The sequence below is a fragment of the Tyto alba genome, unplaced genomic scaffold (genome assembly GCF_018691265.1).
Source record: "Tyto alba isolate M040663 unplaced genomic scaffold, T.alba_DEE_v4.0 Super-Scaffold_34, whole genome shotgun sequence".
Lineage (NCBI taxonomy): Eukaryota > Metazoa > Chordata > Aves > Strigiformes > Tytonidae > Tyto > Tyto alba.
Window position 1 is genome coordinate 958,645 of NW_024881309.1, and position 24,919 is coordinate 983,563.

Here is a 24,919-nt window from a genome sequence, read left to right on the forward strand (position 1 = left end):
TCATCTCCCCTTCACACCCCCCAGTGCCCATCCCCCTGCCATCCAGCACCTCCCCCCAGTTCACCCCAGCACCCCCCCCCGTTCATCCCAGTACCCCCCATCACCCCTGCAGTTCACCCCAGCACCCCCCAGCACCCCACCCCAGCACCCCCCAGCACCCCGCAGTTCACCCCAGCACCCCCCAGCACCCCACCCCAGCACCCCCCAGCACCCCCCAGCACCCCCCAGTTCACCCCAGCACCCCCCAGCACCCCCCAGCACCCCACCCCAGCACCCCCCAGCACCCCCCAGCACCCCCCAGCACCCCACCCCAGCACCCCCCAGCACCCCGCAGTTCACCCCAGCACCCCCCAGCACCCCACCCCAGCACCCCCCAGCACCCCCCAGCACCCCCCAGCACCCCCCAGCACCCCCCAGTTCACCCCAGCACCCCCCAGCACCCCACCCCAGCACCCCCCAGCACCCCCCAGTTCAACCCAGCACCCCCCAGCACCCCACCCCAGCACCCCCCAGCACCCCCCAGCACCCCCCAGCACCCCACCCCAGCACCCCCCAGCACCCCCCAGTTCACCCCAGCACCCCCCAGCACCCCACCCCAGCACCCCACCCCAGCACCCCCCAGCACCCCCCACCACCCCACCCCAGCACCCCCCCATTCCAGCCCCCATCGCCCCCCTCCCTCGGACGCCCCCTAGCGGCCCGCCTCAGCCCCCCCCCGCCGGGCACACACCCTCGCGGCTCAGCCAATGAGAAGCCGCCGCGGCGCCGCGTCACTCGTGGGCCGGGGGAACCTCCTCAATGAGCCACATTGTCGCGGGCGAGTACCGCGGCGCGCGCTGCTCCGGGGCCGCCTCCGCACCGCTCCGCACCCCGCCGCGCACCATGATCGCCTCCCACCTGCTCGCGTACTTCTTCACCGAGCTCAACCATGACCAGGCGCAGAAGGTGAGGGGGGGGCCGGGGCGGGTGGGAAGGGGGGAGGATGTGCGGGACAAAGGGGCCGGCGGGGAAAGAATAAGGAGGAGGAAAAAAAAGGAGGGGGGGCAAGAAGTAAAGAAGAGAAAGGAAAAGGGAAAAAGGGGGAAAAGGAAAAAGGGGGGAAAGGGAAAAAGGGGGATAAGGGGGGAATTGGAAAAAAATGAAAAAGGAGGAAAAGAAAAAGTGGGGAAAAAGGAAAAAAAGGAAAAAGTAAAAAAAGAAAAAGGGAGGAAAAAGGGAGACGGGGAAAAGTAGAAAAAAGAGAAAGGGGAAAAGTAGAAAAAAAGAGAAAGGAAAAAAGAGAAAGGGGGAAAAAAGGAAAAAAGGGGGAAAAGGAAAAAAATGAAAAAGTAGAAAATAAAAAAAAAGGGGGGAGACGGGGAAAAGTAAAAAAATGAAAGGAGAAAGGAAAAAGGGGGGAAAAAAAGGAAAAAGAAAAAAGCGAAAAAAGGGAGAGGGGAAAAGTAAAAAAAAAAAAAAGGGGGAAAAATAAAAGGTGAAAAAAGAAAAAAATGGCAAAAAGGACAAAAAAAAAAAAAAAAAGGAAAAGGGAGAAGAGAGGAAAAGAAAATACAGGAAAAAAGGGGAGATGGGGGAAAGCGACGGGCAGGGGAGGGTCGGGCCCGGGCGCTGCCCCGGCGGGGCCGCCGTGCGGTACGTGCCGCGGAGGGCGGCGGCGGGACCCCGCGTGGCCGGGCGCCCCCCGCGGGCCGGCGGCGCGGAGCAGCACGAGGAGGAGGAGGAGGAGGAGGAAGGGGAAGGGGTGTGCGTGTGCGTGTGTGTCTCCGCTCCCCGCCCCCCCCCCCGGCAGTCGGGACCCCCCGGGCCGCCCCGCGCAGCACGTGTCGCCTCTTCCTGCCGCCGGCGCGGAGCATCCGCGGGCGCGGAGCATCCCCCGGAGGCGGGACACCCCTTCCCCCCGCCTCCCAACCCCCGGCCTCCCCAGGGCGGCGAGCGGGGGAGGCCCGGGGGGGTTGCTCCGAGCTGGGACGCAAATGCAACACCTCGGGCTCCCCCCCCCCCCCCCCCCCGGGACTGTGTGCCCCCCCTCGCCGCTCCCCTGCACTGACTGCGATGGAAAACATCTCGCCTTCCCCCTCCCTTAATTTACGGGTCCTGAACGACCAGAGCCTGTTCCCGGACCGCAAATGCAAGTCGAAGCGTCCCGTTGGGATGCATGGAGCGTTTGTCACCAGTAATTCATGAGTTCAGGCACTTGAAAAATGCAAGTGTTTCTGCTCTCCTGTGGCTGGTGGAAAGCAGCCGGCCTTTGTTTGGCCAGGACAGCGCTTAGGCTCTAAACAGCAAGTGTGAAACAAATGATTCCTGGAAAAAAAAATGCTGGCTGGGAGACTGTGTGAAGGCTCAGGCTCTTCCCCCAGCCCTCCACCAGCACTTAGGGCATCTGAGGATATGTCAGAGAGTGTTTTGGGTCCAAGTCCTGAGGTCGTGCAGAGGTTTCTATTACTGGTGTTACAGTGCCCAGGCATGGGGTGGTCGGGATTTGCAAATGCCCCCTTAAAAAAAAAGCAAAATGCAAAATGCACGGCTGCAGAAAGCCCTGGCTCTCTCCATCGGATAATGCTGGGGACACCGATGGAGAAATAAAAACGTGCCACATTGGCCCTTTGCCTGCATTAAATAGGAAGTAAAACAAGAGAGAACACTAAAAAAAAACCCCAGCCCTAACAAAGTGCATAGAAATAACTTCCCAACACAAAGCGATCTGTAAGGAAATACGGGCTCAGCTTCTCCCTCTGCTCGCGAGTGTCCTGGGGTTGTGCAACAGCCAAATCCACGGGAAGGGGTTGTGTAACCTGACGGCAGAAATAGGCCAACGGCACGGCCCGACTTCTGCCTCTCGGGCTCCGGGCAGCTTATGAGCTCCTTATCGGGAGCTGGAAATAATGGAGAGGGAAGGGTTTGGTTTAAGGTATTCAGCTTCATTACCCACCAGGAAAAGGGTGTGCGAAGCCTTGGGAACTGGCTTCATTTTCCCCCACAGCTCTGGAGCCCAAACAAAAAAGGCTGCTGAGGCGTGGGGGGTAAAAATAAAATATCCAGGAGCCGTCGGCTGGGAGTCTGGCTGCTGATGGATTTGGCTCTGCCCTCTCAGCCCCAAACAGCTGCCTCCACAACTGGATTTCTGTGGGTTATTTTTAAACAAACGTCTGGGAATTCTCCCAATGAGGCAAAGCTGGGGTCGCTGCAGCCTCCAGTGAGAACACGGAGCTGGGCTTTGCTGCAAGGGAAGGGGGAAAAAGGGGGGAAGCAGCTGGGTTTCTGAGCTGGATGCTTCCACCATGGGTGGAAAAATTATTCCTGGCTTATAAATCCGGGCGGGGAGTCCCCAGCACAGGGAGATGTAGGGGCTGAAATTCTTGGAAAGCTGTGATTTATTTTTTTATCAAACTCAAAGAATTTACCCAGGATTTGAGACTCTATTTGAGAAAATTTTTAGGGCCGTAGCCTGGGGTGTGTTCAAGTCATGCACTTTTTTGCTTTGGATCAGGCAGAAAAGGAACTCGGCTGTGGGAAGAAAGTGCTCTTTCCAACAGCTGTGGTTTGTGTCCACATCAGGGCCTTGAAAATAGCCCCCCAAATAGGACTTTTCTTCCCATTCTTGACATGGAGCAGCTTTACCTGCTCTGCTGCCCATTTGGGGGGATGTGATGTACATCCCCAACCTCCTCCTGCCCTTCGCTTTGCCCAGCTGGAAAGTGGGTTGCAGTACTAACTTATCTAACCCCCAAGGGATTGTGCAAACTTTAATTAACCTCAGCAGCGTCCTTTGAGATCCTGGCTTGAAAGTTTGCCGCGGATGAACCACGTTCCCTTCGGATGTGCCGGCTCATGCTGGGCTTCCTGGTCCCCCAACCTCAGACGGGAGGAGTGGGAGGCGAATGAGCTAAATAACCGGGCTGGCAGCTCTCCTTCCCCATCACTCCTTTGAAAGAAGGAAAAACTGGTGCTGGAGTTAATTTTCCTCTATTTGTGGCCGTTCCCAGGCAGGGACAGGTTTTCCTCTGTTTGTTTTATTTATTTTTTTTTTTTTATTATTAATTTTCCTTTGCTAGGGGGATTAGTTTTATCTAGCTGATTTCCTCCCTGGCTGCCTCTCACAGGCTCCGCTGTGTCTGTGGGAGGGACACCTGATTGCAAATTCCTGGAAACCAACTTAACAGCTTCTCTTAAGCCTGTCAAGGTCAGTAGCAGGACTGCCTTTCCCATCCTTGGCACCTTTGAGGAGCCATCTCGTATCCCTCGCTCCTTGGCTTCTCATCTGAGCTGCCCTGGGGAGCCGGGGCAGGGCGCAGCCTCAGTTTCCCCAACCGTGGTGGGATGCTCCCAGCATCTGAGAGGGGGGCTCGGCGCCAGTGAGGCTTTGTGATCCAGCAGCATCTGAGGGGGGATGCTGCCTCTTACATCTGCCCCAGAGACCTTCAGGGTTTAAAACAGGAGAGAAGGAGGACGCGTAGGCAGGGAGGCGTCTCAAAGGCCGGCTGGGGCTGCTCGGGGCCCGTGGGAGCTGGGAGCAGTTTGATGTCTGCGACTCCTGAGCAGGAAACCAGAATGTTTTCCCAGTTAAATTGGGCTTTTTTTGTGGGGCTTTGCAGCAGTGGGGTCACCCGAGGACGGGTCCCCAGCCTCTGCTGATGCTCTGCAGCATGATTTCCTTGCCATGAGTGCCCAACTCCACCTCTAGCGTGGGGTTCAGCTGCTGTCCCGGGGGGGTGGGGGGGGGGGGTGGGGGGGTGGGGGGGCGAGGATGGGGAGGAACCGGCCGAGCAGGAAATCATCTGACTCACTCGGGTTCAAGATGACTCCGGGCGTGTGTCATCAGAGGCTTGGCTGTGGCGGGGAGGGCACGTGGGGTTTAATTCGGCGCAGAGCCCTCAATAGCAGCCAAGGACACGGGTGCTGCCGGGGTCAGGGCTGGAGGAGGGTGGGTGCAGCCCAGCATCAGTCCTGTGTCACTGAAGGTGGGGAGGTCAGGGAAGGGGACGAGCCGGTTCCCCACGCTGAGTCAGCCCACGCCGGGTAACGGCGCAGCGACGTGGGGATGGGGAGCGCTGGTTTTTGGTATGCAGGGGCTGAGGATGCAGCCCGGGGTCTGTCCCGTGCTTCAGTGCCCACCCCTGACCCGACAGTAGAAGTTGCAAAGTGTGTGCCAGGTTATGGTCCCCAACCAGGAAATAAAACACTCGCCGTACTGGATGCTTTCCCGGCTTCACCTTCAGACCTTGGTGAACTGCTGCCGCTCCCTCTGCCTCGGTTTCCCTGGATCTGTCGCGTCCTGCTGCAGATCCGGGCAGGGTGGGAGCACGGCTGCCAGCTCGCCCTGGTAACTGCTGGGTGCTCGCACAGCATCCCCCCCGGAAAGAAGCAGGGGTAGGGTTGGTATTCTGAAAAACTTCAGTGATTTTTAAAGCAGCAGCCTGTTTTAAGTTAAAAACTAGGATAAGGAGGGAAGTAATTTAAAGAAAAAATAATTTCAGGCAGAGATTACCCTGGAGGGAGGATGGACTCTGTACACTTGTGGGTGAGGAGCACTCAAGCCTTCCCTAAACTTGAACATCTCTCTGTTGTTCTCATACACAAAAAATATTTGACCGTCTGTTGTTAAAAACAAAGAGACTCCAGCCCAGAAACCAGCTAACCTCTCTCAGTGTTACGCTTTTTCCCAAAACACTCCTGTAATTAGGCACATGCAGCTGAAAACTACAGTGGGGAGATACTGGGTGGCTGGAAACACTCGCCCCCCCATCTGGTTCTCGGCAGACACGTGGCTTTGGAGAGAGGTCAAGAGCAAAACTAAAACTAAAGACGAGCAGCTTCCCTTTCTAGGAGCCTGGGATCGTTAATGGGAAAGATGTGGCTGAGACCTTATTGCATGAGAATAAACCGCCCCGAGTCCTTCCCCTTCCCTGCCACTATTTGCTGGGCAGGAAACGGTTGCGCTTTGCCGGAAGCCGCTGTCACGCTCTCATTTTCATCACCGGCAGCAATCCTGCCCCACGTCCCCACCGAGCGATGGGGAAAAGGGTCCCCGCTGCCACTACGATAGGAAAAGCATCCTTCATCCTCTCTGCTTCAGGCCTCTCGAGCCACACCACCGCTTGTGCATCCCCTGCCGAGGGGTCAGTGATACAGGATAGAGCTGTTGGGGGGGGGGGGGGCTCACTCTTGCAAGTATCTGCGTTGATGGGACCACCTGGCAAATGCATAAGCAGAGGAATTAATTTTTTTCTCCGTGGTTGGTGGCATTGAACTGGAATGAAGTTATCCCCAGGGTAATATATTTGTAGCACTGACCACTTGGGGTCTAGCCCCGATGGGAGGATTAAGAGATGTCTTCAGGTGAAGGAACATCATCCAGCTGTGGTGCTGGTATTGGAGCCGTGAGTTATCACGGTCATTGCAAAGGCAAACCTGGCTTTTGAGGTACTTTGAGCTCGGCTCGGCATGGCACAGCTCACTCGACTTCCAGCTGGTGGCAGAAATTGGGCAACTTGAGATTTCTTCAGCCTTGGGGCAGATGGACCTTGCCCAACGGCGGTGGCCTTGCAGCTGGGAAGGGCGATGCTGAGCACTTCCCCAGCACCCAGCGTAGAAATTAGCAGAACAGTTGGAGACAGCCCTGAGCTAGGAGGTGGGGATTTGCTTGCTTTTAGTTCAAAAAAATTACATTAAACTTGTTACACTTGCAGCGGCTCTAAGAATCCGGTTCTTTAACAAAACGTCCTGCCCTGTGTGCAACTGTCCTGGGCTGTGAGCACACCCAGAACTTCCCAGCTTAAATCTGTTCCTCCTCCAGTTTATTTTGATTTCCTCAGGGAAATACTATTATTTATGATGGAAGCTTTCCAGAAACTCAATTACCCCATTCTGGATCCTAACCTAGTGACTTTATTTATTTGGAATTGGCGATGATCTTAAAGAAAGGTTAAACAACTGAGACGGTTGTTTGTCTTGAAAGATATTCACGGTTCGGTGCTGCAGGCTTAATTCCCCTGTTTTAACCTGATCTTTGCTACGATTCAAGGGGTGCTTGGGTGCAGGGGGTTTAATTGGAGTAACAAACCGGGCTATGGGGCTGGGAAGCCTTGGGCATGAAGGTGGCCATGGCCCTTCCTTGGCGGGGGTCAGGTACACGCCAAGGTTGTCTCGCTTGGGAAGGAGCTGAGCTGCTGCTGCCCTGGAGCGTTCTGCAGAACACCCTGTCCTGCCTTAGCTGCCAAGTGGGACAATGTCTATGTCTGTAGGAGAAGATGATCCAGGTTTTAAAGGGCTTTGGAGATTAGAAGAAGGTCACCCTGTTTCTCATGTTGCTGATTATTCCTGGTACGGTGGAGTCTGGAGGACATGGGGAATGTGCTGAGCGGTGCCTGTCCTGGAGAAAGGAGGCGAAACGTCTGCATCTGTTCCCCGTGCTGGGATTTCGGTCGCTGGCGGATTGTGCAGGCAGCATCTTCACTGCCCTGTGCCTCGAGCAAGAATCAAGGAGCAAACAGGGGTGGCTTCTTGTGCATCCAAGCTTCCAAAGCACCCAAATTCTCTGGGATGAGATCTTCCCCTAGCAGCATCTTGCTGGTCTAGGAGGAAAAGCAAGCAAAGTCAGGGTGGTGGACAGGAGAGAAACACCAGTAGTGTGTGGTTTGTGCAAGGGCTCTGCCCTAAGCCCTGCTGGTGTGGTACCCCACCACTGGGATGGGGACACCTTGTTGGGACCCCGACCCCACTCACGGTGGTCTCACCGGGACCCCCTGACCACTGTAGGCTGCCAAAGAAGTCCAGTGAAGAAAGATCTCATGGGGCTGAGAGGCTGCTGAGAGGCAGGACACCCAGTCTTGGCAGGGTTTTTTCTCTAATTATCACCGACACCCGGGTCAGATGCTGCTGGAGAGGAGACGGAGTCTGGCTGAGGTCCTCCCTGTGCCAAGGGGCGGGTTGGTGGCTCTTGAGGAGGTTGTGAAAGGTCCCTGTGAGCTGGGATAACTATCTCTCCTGCTCACAGCTAAGAAATGGGGTTGGGCTGTCTGTCCTAGGTTGGTGGCATCGACTGATAACCGTCGGGGCAGCTAAATGGGACATTTCCTACCCTGGGCTGTGGTGGAGGTGGCCTCCACACCCTGGGTCCCTCTTGAAGCTGGAAGAGGAGGGAGGGGATGGAGGTGAGTTGGGGCAGTGGCCACCTTCCCTTGCCAGTAACCGGAGCCTGGGTACGTGGGTGGCAATTTTCAGCAAGCGAAAGCAGATAAGAGGGGAAGAAGGTGAGTGTTTGACTTCCTGCTGCTGGGGTGGATGAGGAGGGGCTGATAAACAGCCAGCTCCAGGAAACCTCCAGGTTTCCTTATCCTCATCCTTTCCTTGCACCTACCTGGTCTCCCAGCTGGTGGGTGCTTGCTCTCCACTCCTGATTGAGAAGGAGGTGAAAGCACCCAAAGAAACGGGGAGGTTTTACCCATCGCACTGATGAGGATGCTGCTCCCCAGGGAACAAAGCATTTCTCCTGGCTCGTGCTCGGTCGGGCTTCCCTCCATCCTCTGACCTCGCCGCAGCAAGCGGAGCAACTGGGGATTTGGCTTCCAAGTTTCCAGCAGAGCTGGAGGGGGGGAAGGATACGTCGGAGCATCCGAAGCCTGAAACGCAGGCAGCCAAAACCACAGCAGAGCTGTTTTGTTCAGTCCAGGGTCCGAGCGGCTGCATCCGTGAGCGAGGTCACGCTGGGGCGGATGGCTATTACTCGCCCACAAAATGCCCATTTCCTATAGCATAGCCCTATAAAAAAAAAATTCATGCTTGATTTCTGATGACCTTATGTTACGTGCCTACAGACAGGTGAGCTAACTGGGTGGAGTTTTCCTCTTGACTTCGCAGGGCTTGCAGCTGCCCTTTAATTAATTTTAAGTGAAGTTAATTGAAACAGGGCATAGTTTGGGAGCTGGCAGTCTGTCCGCCTCTCCGTTTCCCTTCCCTGCTCTGGCCAGGCTGCAGAGACATGCACGGTGCTAATGGATGGGTCGGGGAGGAGTTTTTCCATGCCTTCCCTGGGGAAGATGAGACGCTTTGATGCCATTTATAGAAGGACCTGAGCATCTTCATCGCCTCAGCATAAGGGTGTAAAAGATTGCCAGGAGCAGGGGGATGGATTTCTTCCCTTTCTGGCCATGACACCCACTTGTGTCACACAAGTATTATTTGCTGAAGGGACTGAGTAGCCCTCAGCACTGAAACCCTTCGTAGGGGTGGTCTCAACAGCAAATAAATGAATGGCCAGTGGGTTCCTGCCGAGCATCCTTCATATAGGAAGAGGCTCTGGGGGTCAAGGTCAAGGCACGTTGCTGCCACAGCGTAGGAAGGGCTCCGCAGCTGGAAAACCTCCAGCACTGACCTCCTGACTCACAGCCTGGGCAGGGAAGGTTGTCGAGTTTGGGTCCTGCTTCTGTCGCAACCTGTTTGGGTGCCCGTAGGTGAATGAGCGGAGAAGATGCTGCGGAGCATTGGGAGCAACTTGAGGTTCAGCATTTCCAAGTTGGGAACCCGTCTGGGCAAGGGGATGGGGCTGAGGTGGGCGCGGGGTGGCATTTGGTGAGCTCCTTGGAGAGCAGCCCTGGTCGCTGAGGAAGAGGCGCGGGAACGGCGGCGGGCATTATCGGCGTGCCTGGAGATAGGCTGCTGTGGCACTGCCGGCTGTGCCGTGGCGGCAACGTGCCGGCACAGCCCTGTCCTACCCTTCGGGGTGGGTCACGACCTGCTCTTGCTTCTTGCATCAGCCCTAGCAGATGCGAAGGGAGCTGAACGCTGTCCTGAGAGCGTCGCGGGGGTTGTGCCCATGTCCCCAACCCTCCAGCTGACTTTTTGGTTGTATCTCCACCTTTTAGATTGACAAGTACCTGTACCACATGCGGCTCTCCGAGGAGACCCTCCAGGAGGTGTCCCAGCGTTTCAGGAAGGAGATGGAGAAGGGGCTGGGCGCAGAAACCAACCCCACCTCCTCGGTGAAGATGCTGCCCACCTTTGTGAGATCCACCCCGGATGGGACAGGTACCATGAGACGGGAGATGCTCCCTCCTGGCAGAGCAGAGGGAGAGCGCAGTGGGGAGGTCTCATTAGGTGCCAGCACATGCCAGGAGGGAGGGCGGGGGCCACCTGTCCCCACGGCACTGCCAAAACAGGGATGGCACCCACGGCCACCTTCACTCCTGGTCCTCGGGGCTTCATCCTGCTTCTGCATGGGGACAGGTCTCATCCCCCTCTCTGTGCTGGGACTGGGGAGGCTCTGAGTTCCCGCTGGTGGAAGGGAGGGTGGGAACCAGCTCTCGCGTGCCCTTCCTGGCAGGACGGAGACAGTCACGGGTCCGGCTCATCAAATTTCATTACCGCTGAAGCGGGCAGTGGTGCCAGCCACTGTCTGAATGCCATGAGGGCCGCGAGAGGAGAAGGGGGCTCTCCTGACCTGGCTTCTCACAATGCGGCCTTTCTGCCTGCTCCAGCCGGATGCATCCCCGTTTCAGGCTCTCTCAACCCAAAGAAACTGCTTCCTCGAGCACCCAAATGGGAAATTTGCTTGCGCCTCCCTCTCCTAGCTTGTGTTTTGGGAAGGAGCTTTGTCGTGGTCCCTGCAGCATCACCACTTGCCAGCTGGCGCTCAGCGGGATGCGGATGCACCCAGGACCTGCAGAGTCTCCCGGTGCTCAAAGCTGGTGGGGCTGTCCCGGCTGCTGAAGGGCAGGGAGGGACAGAGGACCCCCGAGCAGCCGGAGCTGCCCGTGGCTCCACATCTGGGCTGGCAGCAGCCCTGGGGAAAGTCCCTGAGCCGGTTGGTCCCGTTGGCTGGAGTTGCTCAGAGCTGAGGGTCCTTGCAAAACCTGGGCGGCAGAGACTGCCGATAGCCAGCAGGAAAGGTGGATAAAGAGGAAGGGAGCTGATGGAATGACCCATCTGCCCTTCCCTCCCCATCCCCAGCTGTTTTGCCACCGCTGTATTTTCATACCTGGCTTCTGGAGGTGAACGAGTCCTATCAGATGCTGTGGCTGGAATCTCAAGCCACCTGGCCTCAGTGGGCAGCGACTGGGTAAACTGGAGTTTCCTCTCTCGAGAAGCATGCGGAGCTGGTGTGAGTCTACTGGTTGAGTGATGGTGTTAAATAAGGTGTGCCTGAGAGGTAGTCCTGCTCAAAGAGCCAAAAAAAACCCCCATTGCTGCTGGCTGTCCACTCTCTTGAGGCAAGGACCAAGGTGATGAGCTGCAGGTCTGCATCACCGGCCAGCTTCGGGCGGGTGTTTGCTGGTAACACCTTGGGGAGGTCTGAGGGGACAAGTCCCTGTGGAGTCACAGGCATCATAGCGTGGTTTGGGTTGAAGGGACCTTTAAAGGTCATCTAGTCCAACCCCCTGCCATGAGCAGGGACATCTTCAACTAGAGCAGGTTGCTCAGAGCCCTGCCCGGCCTGACCTTGAATGTTTCCAGGGATGGGGAACCTACAGCCTCTCTGGGCAGCCTGCTCCAGTGTTTCAACACCCTTGCAGGAAAGAATTTCTTCCTTATGTCTAGTCTGAACCTACTCTCTTTTAGTTTAAAACCATTACCCCTTGTCCTATCACTACAGGCCCTGCTAAACAGTCTGTCTCCATCTTTCTTATAAGCCCCCTCTAAGTATTGAAGCACCCTTGCACCCAGAACCATCCTGCCTGCTGCATCCCGTGTGCTCGCCCCCCCCGGTGCACGTACACCCAAAAGCTGGACCTGGCTGCCTGCCTCGGGATTGAGATTTCAATCTATTTAAATGTTTGAGAATATTTTTAATTACAGGGATAGCCAGAATGCTGCCCCTGGGCATGGGAACTATTGCAGCCAAAGGTGCTGGGTGCTGGCGGAGCGTGTGTCAGAGCTCCCGAGAGTCAGGAGCAGAGCTCTCAGCACCCTGACCCGTGTTGGGGAGAAGGTGCATTCCCTCTCCTTGTCCTTACAAGACTGAGCCTTGGCTTCCTTCACCGTATCCTCCCGATGCACCTCTTTTCTGATGTCCCAGCTGGCATTTCTTGCCCAAAGCAAGCTCAGCACGGGGGGAGAAGGGGTATGGCAGCATGGAAAATGTTACGTGAAAGGGATTCTGGGGCAGTCATGGGGCTGCAGCTGCCCAGGGACTGGAAAGCGCGAGGTTTTCAAGCAAGTCCCAGGGAGCCAAGAGCTGGGATTCCCTCTACGGCTCCAGCTGGATCCAGGCTGTGAGCAGCATCGGCATCTCTGCGCTTGGGTTTTGGAGGGGGGGCGGCTGGAAGGTGGCACGTCGGGGCTGTGGGGTGAGCCAAGGCCAGCCCGTGGTGGGGCTCGCTGCCAGCTCCCCTGGCATGTCACCTGGTGATGAGACGGTGTGACAGCAGCTCGGGAAGAGCTCAACGTCCAGGGGTGCGTCCCTTCTTCTTCCACTTTTTTTTTTTTTTTTTTTTTTTTAAGTTTCTGGGCAAAGTCTGGCTTCAGCAGGGCACAAAGTTCTGCTCCCACCCGCTTTGGGTGTCAGCAGCTGCCTCCCACCCAAAAGACAGGTTATTCCTCTGCTCCAGCCCTGCCTGTGGCCATGCCATCTCCAACCCGATGCCGGCGCTCCGCTGGCTTCAGGGGCTCCACACCTTCCTCCTGCAAAGCGTCCCTGCCCTTCCTACCCCTCCTTGCTCTTGCAAGAGTTGTCTCTGCTTTCGGATTATGCCCCATTTAATGTGCAGTTGGCAGCTCCCTGGGATCCGGGCGGATGAGAGGCGCTTATAGAAATACAAGGTCACATCTGCGGGTTGAAGTCAAAACCCAGACCGCTCCGCCCGCCCCTGCGCCGCCTGAGTTTGGCTCTCGGTGGCTTTGCCGTTCCTGAGGCAGCGTGATAAGAGGGTGGGGATTTCTGCTTCTGAAAGGAGATCTCTTCTAAAAGCAACTTTTCTTGCTTTGCTTGGCTCCAGCATCAGCCAAAACACCTGCGGTGCTGTGCTTGCAGTGAGGTGGTGGGCATCCCACTGCAGGCTGGGGGTGGGTAAACAGACCCCAAATCAGCTTTTCCTTGGAGCCCCAGAGACTCCCAGCAAGGGCTCTCCTCACTTAGTGCAAACATCACCTTTCTCCCTGATCCTTTCCTGGTTTTCCAGGCTTTGCTGGCATTACCGAGTTTCCTCCTCCGCGCTGATGTTGACCCAAGGATCTTCTGGTGCATCCTCCATTAAGCCCCAGCAGCTGATATCCATGACCTGGGGTTTTCAGGATGCTGCCGCAAGACTTTGGTGGTCAAATCCCTGGAAATTCAAAGGATGGTTCTTTGCAACACCCTTCCCTTGGCTGGTGGGCTCAGTTCCTGCTGATAACCAGCTGCTTATTCAAGAAAACCAGCTCACATGGCCTCTGGTCTTGAAAGATTTTGAAGAAAATGCTGTTTTCATGTCCAGAGCCCCTCACCCAAGTGATTTACAGCACTCCCCAGCAAGGAATCGTGTTGGGGAATCACTGCTGGGCAACTCCTGTTGTGGTCAGTTTGAGTTGCTCTTTCCTGGACCCAATTCTGTCCAAAACAAGTCATCAGGTTAATCCCGGATCCTTTGTTGCTGCAAACCCAGTATTTCATGCCCAATACATCATAAGCCCCTTTGCTGCTCTCCAGTGCTAATTTGGTGGAGATACCAATGTGAGCATCACAACTTTTATATATATTCCTTCTTCTCCTTGAAGCCTCTCACCTTGCTGAAAGGAGGCAGGGTAGGGCTGGCAAGGGCATCTGCGGATGGGGATGGCGGTGGGAAATGTTGGGGTCTGCACCTCCACCTTCTCCTGCATCTCCCTGGGAGGAAAGAGCCTTGAACTGCTCCAGCTTTTCCTCTTCCTCTTATTTTTTATTAAGCCGATTTGACCGAGGATTCCTACAAAATGGGATTGCAGTCGGTTGGAAGCCTTGAGGTTTGAGGTGGGAGGTGTGGGGTGACCGACCTCTGAGGTGCTGGGACACGACCCTGCACATGATGCTCTGGTCCCCTGGCCCCGGCTGTATTTCTAAGGACAGCAGAGCTCCTCTGCCTGCTTTGCCTCGTGCTTTCTTCCAGGGAGCAGAGGCATTTTTAAAGGCCCTAAACACTCACCCTCAGGTGGTTTGCTACGAGCCAGCAGTCCCTTCAATCAGGGCTCTGTGTTTGCTCTTGCTGTTTGGTTTGTGAGCACATAAGGAGGGAGCCCTAATCAGAGGGAGGGCCCAGACATGGTATCAGCCAGCGGAGCCCATCACGCTCCATATTGCCGTATTGCTTCAGCCTGGGGATTTTCCAAGGGAGATTTTGCTGCCTTTTTCCTCCTGCAAAGCTGATTGCCTGGGAACCCACCCCTTGACTTCAGCAGTTGCCACTCGAACCTCTTGTACCTCTTCTGCGGCTGTTGTGCAGCTTGAAGGGGGGATTTTTGGTTGTTGGGGGGGGGGGGTGTCCTGCTGCTGCTTCGCGGTGCAGGTTGGTGGGCAGCAGGTCAAGGGAAAGCCTCGCAGGGGTGGTTCGGCCGAAATACCGGGAGTGGGGAGGGCTGGGCAGGCTGGGAGGACAGCCCTGTCCCTGGCTCCTTGGCCTGTCCTTTTCTGGGGTTGTCTATTCCTCCTGGGCTCCCCACTTTATTTCCAAGGAGCAGAGCAACCTGTGACCCTCTTGGCTCCAGCATTGTTAGCCCTGGCATATTTATCAGCCCCCTGAGGCATTTTTCATGCTCTGCTAGTAAGCAGAACAGCATCTGTGCCAACCGCGGGGAAGCAGGAGTGCGGCTTGACCTGTGTTTGGGGCAGGACACGATGCCAGCGGTGCCCAGCCGGGCATTGTGTCCAACTCTGCCCAGCCATGGCTGAGGCTAAATCCCTGCAGTGGGCTTTACTGGTGACATCAGGACAGCGAGGAGCTTCACTGGGGGTTTTCCTGGTGCATTTTCAGCATCCGTGTGAAGAGACGTGGCCAAGGCATGCCCTGTGGCTGGCAGACAGTCTGCAAAACAAGCCGCCAAACTGGTTTAAACCTCATCCCTGCAAAGGGTCAGCGCGGGCGTGAGGCGAGGAGGAGAAATGAATATTCAGGGTTTGACTGCCCCAACGCATGAGCTCGGGCACTCTGGTGCTCTGCCAGCTCCTGTGCTGTCCTCCAACCCTGCAAGCAGTGAATTGGACATCTCTTGGCTACGCTGCCTCACTCAGAGCTATGCTGAGGGTATTATCTGAGGAGGGATGAGTTGCAAAGCTTTGATGGGGTCCAGGTTTGGAGTGCTCCGTGGTTCTGGGTTAACGGCTCTTGCAGGGGGTATGTGTGTTGCTCCAGAGATGAAGTGAGGGTTGGCCAGAGCCCATGCAGGGACTTGGCTGAACTTCAGCTTTTGTTAAAATAATGGTGTAACTGCCCCAGCATTTCCTCTTTTCGGCCGGCCAGTTGATCTCGGGGTGTAACCTTAACCGACAGGACTGCAGCCGGAGCATCGCAGCCTGCGTGGCCGGGCTTGGCGTGGGCTGATGCCACTGAGAGCTGGGACCCAACCTGCCCAGCATCACCCCTGGGGTGGCGTGCAGCCCCCCCCGGGTGATGCACTGACCCCCCCAGTGCTCCCCTTGTTTTCCATCCTGAGCGGCAAGGCTGTTGAACGCTGCTCAAGACTTCTGAGCCCCTCTTATTCCTCATCTTATTTCCTTGGAGCGCGAGGACTGCTTTTAATAGACCTTTTGAGCCACAGAGGGACTTTATAAAGCTGCTCTCAGCCCAGGCTCCAAGTCCATCACCGTCCCCAGTTCCCTCGCCCCGAGTCTTTGGAGGGTCAGCCCCAGGAAAGGTGCCAGGACAGATGGACGCCCCACAGGCTTGGACAGCGAGCTGCCTTTTCAGCTGGAGTCACTGGAGATGCTGGCTGGCCTGGTGTCATTTGAATACTAATAAACCACACTTTTTGTTTCAACTGTAGCCCCTTTGTAAAAGCATCGGCGGGCACAATGCGGCCCCCGGGCGCTGTAATCTGCCCAGGGGAGCCAGCACAGCACATTTAATGCATTCAGAAATCAAACAGTGCTGATAGAGGGCTTTCCCCCATCCCTCTCCCCACACTGCTAGGTATTTAAAACAGCCAGCTTGGCGCTTTTCCCGCATCCCAGGTCTCAGTGAGTCTGAAATTCAGCGAGCTGCTTTGGTGCCTGGTACAGTAAAAACAAACAGGAGGTGAAGCCGGCTGGGCTCAGCCCTTGGGTCTTGGAGGCAGCAGGACCCCAGGCTGCTCTTGACCAACACCAACGGAGAAACTCTGCTTCCCACGTCTGTCTGGGGAAGGCAGCAAGGAGTCCCTGGAAGGCCTTTTGGATTTTTTTTCCTCCCTGGCTTCCTGCTTACACCTTTCAATCTTGCCTAGAGCAAGAAGCCACATGCCAGGAGTGCACGGGATTTCTGGAGCAGGGCAGGGGAGGTTGTCCTGGACTGCAGCAGCCAAGCCTGAACATGAGGGTTTTTTTCCATATATCAAATGTTTAACCAAACTATAGTGTTTTGACAGCTGGCTAGCAGGGTTTTAACTACTTGGGCTGACGATTTAGGAGCTTTTGTGAGCATCCTGTGTCAATAGGGTCAGGAATGGCTCTGCCACCTTCTTCCTTATGGAGCCTGAGGCTGGAACTCTTCTTCCCTGGGAGCGCCGTTTGGGCACAGGCTTCTCTGGATGGGGCTGGTGGGATCTGTCCTCCTGCCAGCAGACTCACTCCCAGCTCAGCCACTGCCTCTGTACACTCTACTTGGGGCATCAGGATACGTCTCAAAGGTGTTACTTTGCTCCCCTGTCAGCTGTGGGGGGTGCCAGGTGTGCAGAGGAGGGGCGGGAAATACAGCCACATCTCTGATAAAATACAAAAAAATATAAAATATAATAATAAATAAAATAATGATAAAATAGTAAAAATTCATACCGTACCCTCATATTTGGGAGGTGGTTGGTGACTTCCTTGTGGGCTCTGGGGCTGTCTGGTGTGGGCGCTGATGCTGCCAAAAGGGACCCACCGAGTGAAATGGTTGTTCTTGTCCGGGCTCCCGCAGAGGATGGGGACTTCTTGGCGCTGGATCTCGGTGGCACCAATTTCCGCGTGCTGAGAGTGAAGGTGTCCGACAACGGCCTGCAGAAGGTTGAAATGGAGAATCAGATCTACGCCATCCCCGAGGAGCTCATGCGAGGCAGTGGGGTGCAGGTGGGTTCAACCCCTCTCTCCCCCCCATCCCTGCTCTCCTGGGAAGCCCCCCAACTGCAGGGCTTCCCCCCATGGGGGAACCACCCATCTCGGGGCAGCTCTTCTGCCTGAAGGGAGGGTGGGTGTCACCCCAAGACCCCAGGCTGTGTAATGGGGTTGGAGCAGCATCCTATTGCTGCCTTGCCCAGCAGGATCTGGGTAGATCCTTGCCTTCCTTTCCCTGGAGCTATTAATTCCTGACACCAAGCATGGTGATGGGTGAGGACCACGGAGGTGTGACGTGGGTCCCTCCAACAGGCAAGGGATGCAGGCGCTGCTCTGGTGCATCGTCTTGGTCGGGGCAGCTGGGTGAGGGCTCACTCTTTGCCTTTTTTTCAGCTCTTCGACCACATCGCTGAGTGCTTGGCCAACTTCATGGAGAAGCTAAAAATCAAAGACAAGAAACTCCCCCTCGGGTTCACCTTCTCCTTCCCATGTCACCAGACCAAGCTGGATGAGGTGAGGGAACGTCTCACCTCCTCACGAGGGTTGTCTCTGAGCCTGGGATGTGGAGGACGGGGGCGAGCTGTCGCTGGGGGCAATAGTTGACCCACACCAATTTCGCTTGTGCTTTTGATTAGGCTTGTTGGGTTTGGGTAGCATGTAAGGTCTTGGTGCTGATGGGAGCAAAGGGTGAGCCCCGTGGCTTGCTGGGGACGAGGAGGTGATGTTGAACGTGCTGGTTGCCCCGCTCTGCACGGGTGCCCCCGTGGAAAGCGGCTTTTCCCCCTCTGCAGACAGAGCTTGGGGAGAGCAGCTGCGGCGGGGAGAGCTGCTCCGGCTGCCTGCAGCCAAAGGCAGCCCAGACGTGCCGAGCATCACATTCCCTGTCATGCAGCCGGCACAGGGACGGGGAGGGGGGGGGTCACCCACCCCAGCAAGCCGGGAGTCGATGGCTGTCAGCTCCGCTCAGCCGCGCCGGGAGCTGGTGACCTCGCTGGGAGACCAAACATCTCGGCAGGCAGAGGCACGTGGCCCCTCTCCTGCCACTGCCGGGCTCCTGCTCTTGGGGAGGGTGGAAGGGGGGGGGGTTGGGTGGGCTGGTGCTTTCCTTGCCCTTATCTCACCCGGCTTCCCCGGGCAGGATTGGAAAGGAGGGCGGCTCCATGGCGCGCTGGCGATGCGGCACGTCCTCCCCAGGCGGGAACGCAGCGGCGGAATTTTTGTACCAGGGATGGGGCAAGTCGTGCTCTTGTGCCCGAGCGGCTCAGCAAAAGTAATGAGGGAGGAGATTAACGCTTTCCTCGTGGTGGAAGCAGGGGGCTGGGAAAAAAAAAAAAAAAAAAAAAAAAATGAAGAAGCTGGGAGGGGAAGCATCTGTCCACAGTAACCTCATCTGGTTTGCTTCTCGCTGTGCCTCAGTTTCCCCGTTTATAAGGCAGGGACAGCGTTTGCCTCCTGAAGGCATCTGGGGCTCTAGGGTTGGTGATTTCAAATGCAGTTGAGTCCTTTGCCTTCCCCCAGGGCTCAGCTCAGCCTCCGGTGGGTGACGGCTCCCCTGGGTGGGGACACAGCTGGCGCCTCCGGCCGTGGGGGACGGTGAGGCCCCCCTCCCGCCAGGCATGGGTCAAGGAGCTCTCCAAACACTTGGGAACAGGTTTTGCTCTGGGGCTCCATAAACTCCAGTCACGGGAATCACGTTCCCTCCTGCTGGCAGGAGCAACGAGCTATTTCGCGGCCATAAACTTTATCTGCGCAGAGATGCGGAAATCATTGCTGATACCACAGCTTGCAAGCTGATAAGAGGGAGGGACCCACCTGCATGTCCGTCCAGCCTTTGCCGTGCACCACGGAGCCCTTGAGACACGTGGCTTGGTGGGTCTGTCCTCTGAGCATTCCTTCTTGCTGTTTCTCTGTAGAGCATCCTCGTTACATGGACAAAGGGATTCAAATGCAGCAGTGTGGAGGGGAAGGACGTGGTGTCGATGCTGCGCAAGTCCATCAAGAAAAGAGGGGTAAGAGGTTGGGCAGGTCTGTCACCTCCTGGGGTGGTGGGGTGGGGGCACATGGTTCCCTGGGACAGATACTTAAGGCTCTGCACCTCGGCTCCTTTGTGACAGCAGAGACGTTTTGTTCTGTTTTGGCCGTGCTGACTCAATCTCTCTCCTTTCCACCATCTCAGGACTTTGACATTGACATCGTGGCTGTGGTGAACGACACCGTTGGGACCATGATGACCTGCGGCTATGACGATCATAACTGTGAAGTTGGCCTCATTGTCGGTGAGCTGCAGCAAGGAGGGAGAATTGGGGTCCATCTCTTCACGAACTCCAGAAGGAGATCGTGTTTCTTGCAGGCTTCAGGGTCTTATGGGGGAAAAAGAGAGGGGCTAGTGATGTTAGAAAACCAGTATTGTCCAATGTTTGTTTTCGTCCATCTTTGCTTTCTATGATGCATTTTGCTGTTGTTAATTATGGGGAATAAGGGAAAGGCAACATCTCCTCTCACCACATCCCCATGTTTGGTTCAGGTACTGGTACCAACGCCTGTTACATGGAGGAGATGAGGCACATTGACCTGGTGGAAGGGGACGAAGGTCGAATGTGCATCAACATGGAATGGGGAGCCTTTGGTGACGATGGCGTGCTCAACGACATCCGGACAGAGTTCGACCAAGAGATAGACATGGGCTCGCTCAACCCTGGCAAACAATTGTAAGCAGATTCTTGGCTCAGGCTTGGGGTTTGCTCTGCATTGTCTGTCCTCCCACTCCGCTGGTGTTAGTGGGACCAAAGAGGTCATCCTAGTTAACTAGGTCACTACATCCCCCGCTGTGCCAGCTACACCAATGCAAATAGGGGCTGTATCACAAATTTGGGTTGGTATGTTCAACTGGACTGTGCAAAGCCCACTGCCCTCGTGAGCCTTTCACTGGAATGTGTTAATTTCTTTCTTTCCACAATGAAGTTATCTGCCAGCCAAGGCAAACACCACCACCTAATGTCCACATCCAAGACCTACAGACCTCCCATTCCCCAGATGGCTTCTGGTAGAATGTGTGGGATTTGGTGGGGGTCTCTGCAAACTGACAGACCCCCTTCAGGTAGCCATAAGTTCTCCTTGCAGAATGATGGTTATGTCAACATGGCTTTATTTTCTCAGTGATGGGATGAACTGCTCTGGAAAGAGATTACCTAGATTGCATTTGGACCTGGAAGGCTGCCAAGTGTTTTTATGGTCAACCTGTGTTTTTAAGGCCACCTCACAGCACATGCAGCCAAACGCATCTTGTGCTTCCCCCGTTGGCAGGTTTGAGAAGATGATCAGCGGGATGTATATGGGAGAGCTGGTCAGACTCATCCTAGTGAAGATGGCCAAGGAAGGGCTCTTGTTTGGAGGAAAGCTCACACCAGATCTGCTCACTACCGGCCACTTTGAGACCAGATACGTCTCTGCTATTGAGAAGTAAGTAGGATCTGGATGGTTTCCTGGGGTCCCAGCTCATCTCCTGACATCTGTGCTGAGGGAAAACAGGACCCATCATGGGGCTATTCACTGAGCAAAGCAGGACGCTTCAGATGGCAAAAGTCAGATTTCCAGTCATGAGTCTTTTTCTGTTCTTTGATGTGCAGGGAGAAAGAAGGGCTGCAGAAAGCCCACGAGATCCTCACCAAGCTGGGCCTGGAGCCGTCTCACGAAGACTGTGTGGCCACGCTCCGCATCTGCCAGATTGTCTCCACACGCTCGGCCAACCTGTGCGGGGCCACCCTGGCAGCCGTGCTGCGACGCATCAAGGAGAACAAGGGGGTGGACCGGCTGCGCTCCACCGTTGGTGTGGATGGCTCCGTCTACAAGAAGCATCCTCAGTGAGTCCCTGAGGATGGGCAAGGCTGGTGGGGAGAGAGGGGCAGAGAGCACAAATTTGCTCCTGCTAGCAGCGGGTAAAGCTTGGCACAAGCAGAGCATCTCCAAATAGTCCCCCGGGGCACCTCTGTTTGGGTCCCAAAGGTGCCCCGGCCATTTACAACCCTGGAGGGTCACCGTGGTGGCACACTCAGCTCATCTTTCTTCCTCCGTAGCTTTGCCCGGCGCCTCCATAAGACAGTGCGAAAGCTGCTGCCGGACTGCGAGATCCGTTTCGTGAGGTCAGAAGATGGAAGTGGCAAAGGGGCAGCCATGGTGACGGCGGTGGCCTACAGACTGGCCGCCCAGCACAAGGCACGGCAGAAGATTTTGGAGGCGCTCAAGCTGAGCCACGAGCAGCTCCTGGAGGTGAAGCAAAGGATGAGGATAGAGATGGAGAACGGGCTGGGCAAGGAGACGCACGCGGAGGCAACGGTGAAAATGCTGCCCACCTACGTGTGCTCAACTCCAGATGGGACAGGTGATGTACCATGGGTATAAGCCCACGTATGTCCTGCACAGGGCAAAGAGCTGGCATCGCCGCTCCTGATGCCTGCGCCGCTTAGGGAAGGGCTGGGAGCTCTGCCATGGCCAGTTCCCTCTTTGTGGTGGGAGTGGCGCAAAGCTTTTTAACCTCCAGTATGAAACTGGGGGAAGCAGCTGAGCTTCCAGGACGTTCTGCGCTTGACTTAACACAAAGCCTGGCTCTCACTGTGGTTTTTGCCACCGCAGGTTTCTCGCCACCATTGTCCTGGGTTGTGCTCCCAGTTCTGTCGGTGGCTTGGGTGTGCACCTACCCCTTGGCTTGAAGCCCCGTGATCTCCCCAAATCTGGAGGAAACTTCTCCGTCACCTTTCTACCTGCACCTGCTGTTTTCCATTCCCAGACACGTCTTGGTTTCTAGTCCCCTCCCAGGAAGAGGGCAGATTCCGATCAGCTTTGTGCCATGCTCAGGAGGCCCCTTGTTGGGATCTCTCTCCTAATGATTCTCTCTTGGGTTTCAGAAAAAGGAGATTTTCTTGCCCTGGACCTGGGAGGTACCAATTTCCGTGTGCTGCTGGTGCGTGTGAGGAACGGGATGAGGCGTGGCGTCGAGATGCACAACAAGATCTACTCCATCCCGGTGGAGGTCATGCAGGGGACCGGAGAGGAGGTGAGGATGGGCATCTGGAGGTGGGAAACCGGGGAATTTTCCCTGGGGTGGCAGCAGAAGTGGCGGGCACCAGTGCTGGCTGACTACAGGAGATCTTTTTGTCTTGGTCTGCTTTCCAGTATGCAAAACCAGGAGTGAAAAAGGCGGGTTCTCTCCTGCCTTTAGAGCAGCGAGTTCTTCCCAAGTCTCTGGAGTTTGAAATGTGCTTTAGGAAGCTCAAGACTTGTTAGAAATAGTGTTATTCCCAGACATCACTGAACCTCTCCGAATCCCACACACTCCACAGGGGCCGATAAGCATCATCCCCATTTCCCAGATGGAGAAACCACAACACAAGCAATAAGAGACGTCTCCAGAGTCTTATTTGCAGATGGAAATAGTTTTGCAAACCACTTCAGGCAGTGCTTGGGGACTAGGGAGTATTTCTAGCAGATGGACTCTGGGGATACCTTGCCGTGTCACCCCTGGGAAGCTGGTCACCTCCCCCCTAGCCTCTCCATCCCTTCTGGGTGCAGTACAGGACCTGCAAGGTGGAGGTATCTCAGTGATATGACTCCATTGTTGGTGGGGAAGAGGATGAAAGAGGAGCTGTTTTGGGCTTGCTCACCTCACATGGTGCAGCTGGGCAGCATCCTGCTCAGTTCAAAGCCCTGTTGGCTTGGGAATGGATCAACATCTCCAGTAGGTCAGGCAGGCTGGCATCCAGCTGAGTTTCTTGCTGTGATGGTAACTTCTTCTTTTGGCTTTGTGCACCCGCAGCTCTTTGACCACATCGTCTACTGCATCTCTGACTTCCTGGAATACATGGGAATGAAGGGTGTATCACTCCCGCTCGGATTCACATTCTCCTTCCCTTGCCAGCAGGCCAGCCTGGATGAGGTAACTCCAACCCACCTGGTAACATACGTGTCCAGTCCCCAGGGCTGGCTGGAAACTCTACGCACCAGCATCAATGACCACGGGGCAGGTCACACAGAGACCCAAGAGAGGGGGGAGGCGGGAGATCAGAGCTGCCAGGGCTTCTGAAAAGCCCCTTTGCTGTGTCAAAGCAAATTCAGATCCCTTGAGCTCTGGAGACAACCCAGCTGAGTCATCCTTCACGTGTGAGGATCTCACCTCCACATGCCGGGCAGTGCCCACCGATAGCTGGTGGATGTGGGGCTGCTGTCCCTCCCACCCACATCTCCCACTTACCGTGGGATCTTTTCACAACAGGGGATTCTCCTGAAGTGGACAAAAGGTTTCAAGGCGACTGGCTGTGAAGGAGAAGATGTGGTGAACCTGCTGAAGGAGGCAATTCACAGGAGAGAGGTGAGTGTCCATGTAGCTGTGAGAAGCTGGCTGCTTGCTCCCACATCCCGGCTGTCTTTAGCATCTTTAATTGGACTGTAAAGCAAATTAATGGGCTGAGCACAGGGCTAATGAGTGTCTGAATTTTAACAGCCACCCTTAGTCATCACTAGAGGTTGGATTTTCTGACCCCGGAGCTAAGAACTGGCCTCTGGCCAGGGCTGGAGCAGACTTGTCTCGCCGTGGGTTAGGGAGACACCGTGCTCAGTGCAGACCACCCAAAGCTCCTGCCCTGGGAGCTGTTTCTGGCAGGGCTGTCCCAGCGTGTCAGCTCCTCCGCAGTTGTCTAGCTGGAGGTGTTTTGAGGTTTGAGCGTCTACCTGCAGACACGTGGGGCTGCAGGAAGTCCGTGGGTGCCTGAAGGACTCCCACGCTCAGCAGACAGGTCCTTTCCCGGTTGGGGGAGCAGATAGAGCAAGCTGTGGCCTCCAGGAACAACCCCTGTGATCCCATCCCTCTGCAGGAATTTGACCTGGACGTGGTTGCGGTGGTAAATGACACAGTTGGCACCATGATGACCTGTGGGTACGAAGATCCCTATTGCGAAGTTGGGCTAATAGTCGGTAAGGACTGAAACTTTCTTATGGAGTTCCTCTGCCTGTGGTCCCAGTCCTGTCCCCGTGCGATGCTCCTGGCTGCAGAAGGTGTCTGAGGGCTTTTATCTTGCCTACGTGCCCCGCTTCTCCAACAGCCCCACTGAAAGATGCTTCTCTCTCTGCAGGCACAGGCAGCAACGCCTGTTACATGGAGGAGATGAGGAACGTGGAGCTGGTGGAAGGGGAGGAGGGCAGGATGTGTGTCAACATGGAGTGGGGGGCATTTGGTGACAACGGGTGCTTGGATGACATACGGACAGAGTTTGACCTGGCGGTGGATGAGCTGTCTCTCAACCCTGGGAAGCAAAGGTGCGTGGTGGCTTTGGGAGGGGACCCCAGTGAGGCTGGGTGGCCAGGAACAGCTTAGTGCTGCCCCACCAGGGGATGATGAGCAGGACAGAGCCTGGCCTTGCGACGCACCGATGTGTCCCGTGTCCCCTGCCCACAGGGTGAGCACTGTGCCGCTGGACTTGCTCCAGGGTGTCAGGCCAGGGGGGTTGTGTCAGCGGCATCTGGCAGAGCTGGGATCCCGTTCCAGACCCAGTGTCTCTTCTTGTCCTGATGTTCAGCCTTGCCCTCTGCTTCCCAGGTTTGAGAAGATGATCAGCGGGATGTACCTGGGGGAGATCGTCCGTAACATCCTGATGGATTTCACCAAACGAGGGCTGCTCTTCCGGGGACGGATCTCAGAGAGGCTGAAGACCAGAGGGATCTTTGAGACCAAGTTCCTGTCCCAGATAGAAAGGTGAG

General features: G+C 55.9%; 1 protein-coding gene across 1 annotated transcript in view; it reads left to right on the forward strand.

The window, feature by feature from the left end:
* The first annotated feature begins 759 nt into the window (after positions 1-759).
* Positions 760-24,919, forward strand: part of LOC104368811 (hexokinase-2) — a 30,316-nt gene continuing 6,156 nt past the window's right edge. The window contains exons 1-16 of the mRNA XM_032985141.2: positions 760-945; positions 9,864-10,026; positions 17,040-17,188; positions 17,567-17,686; positions 19,087-19,182; positions 19,350-19,449; positions 19,698-19,881; positions 20,477-20,632; positions 20,800-21,033; positions 21,247-21,551; positions 22,075-22,223; positions 22,983-23,102; positions 23,439-23,534; positions 24,037-24,136; positions 24,295-24,478; positions 24,759-24,914. Coding sequence (XP_032841032.2) covers positions 799-945; positions 9,864-10,026; positions 17,040-17,188; positions 17,567-17,686; positions 19,087-19,182; positions 19,350-19,449; positions 19,698-19,881; positions 20,477-20,632; positions 20,800-21,033; positions 21,247-21,551; positions 22,075-22,223; positions 22,983-23,102; positions 23,439-23,534; positions 24,037-24,136; positions 24,295-24,478; positions 24,759-24,914 — 2,459 coding nt within the window. The 5' untranslated portion in view covers positions 760-798. The remainder of the gene's footprint in view (positions 946-9,863; positions 10,027-17,039; positions 17,189-17,566; positions 17,687-19,086; positions 19,183-19,349; positions 19,450-19,697; positions 19,882-20,476; positions 20,633-20,799; positions 21,034-21,246; positions 21,552-22,074; positions 22,224-22,982; positions 23,103-23,438; positions 23,535-24,036; positions 24,137-24,294; positions 24,479-24,758; positions 24,915-24,919) is intronic.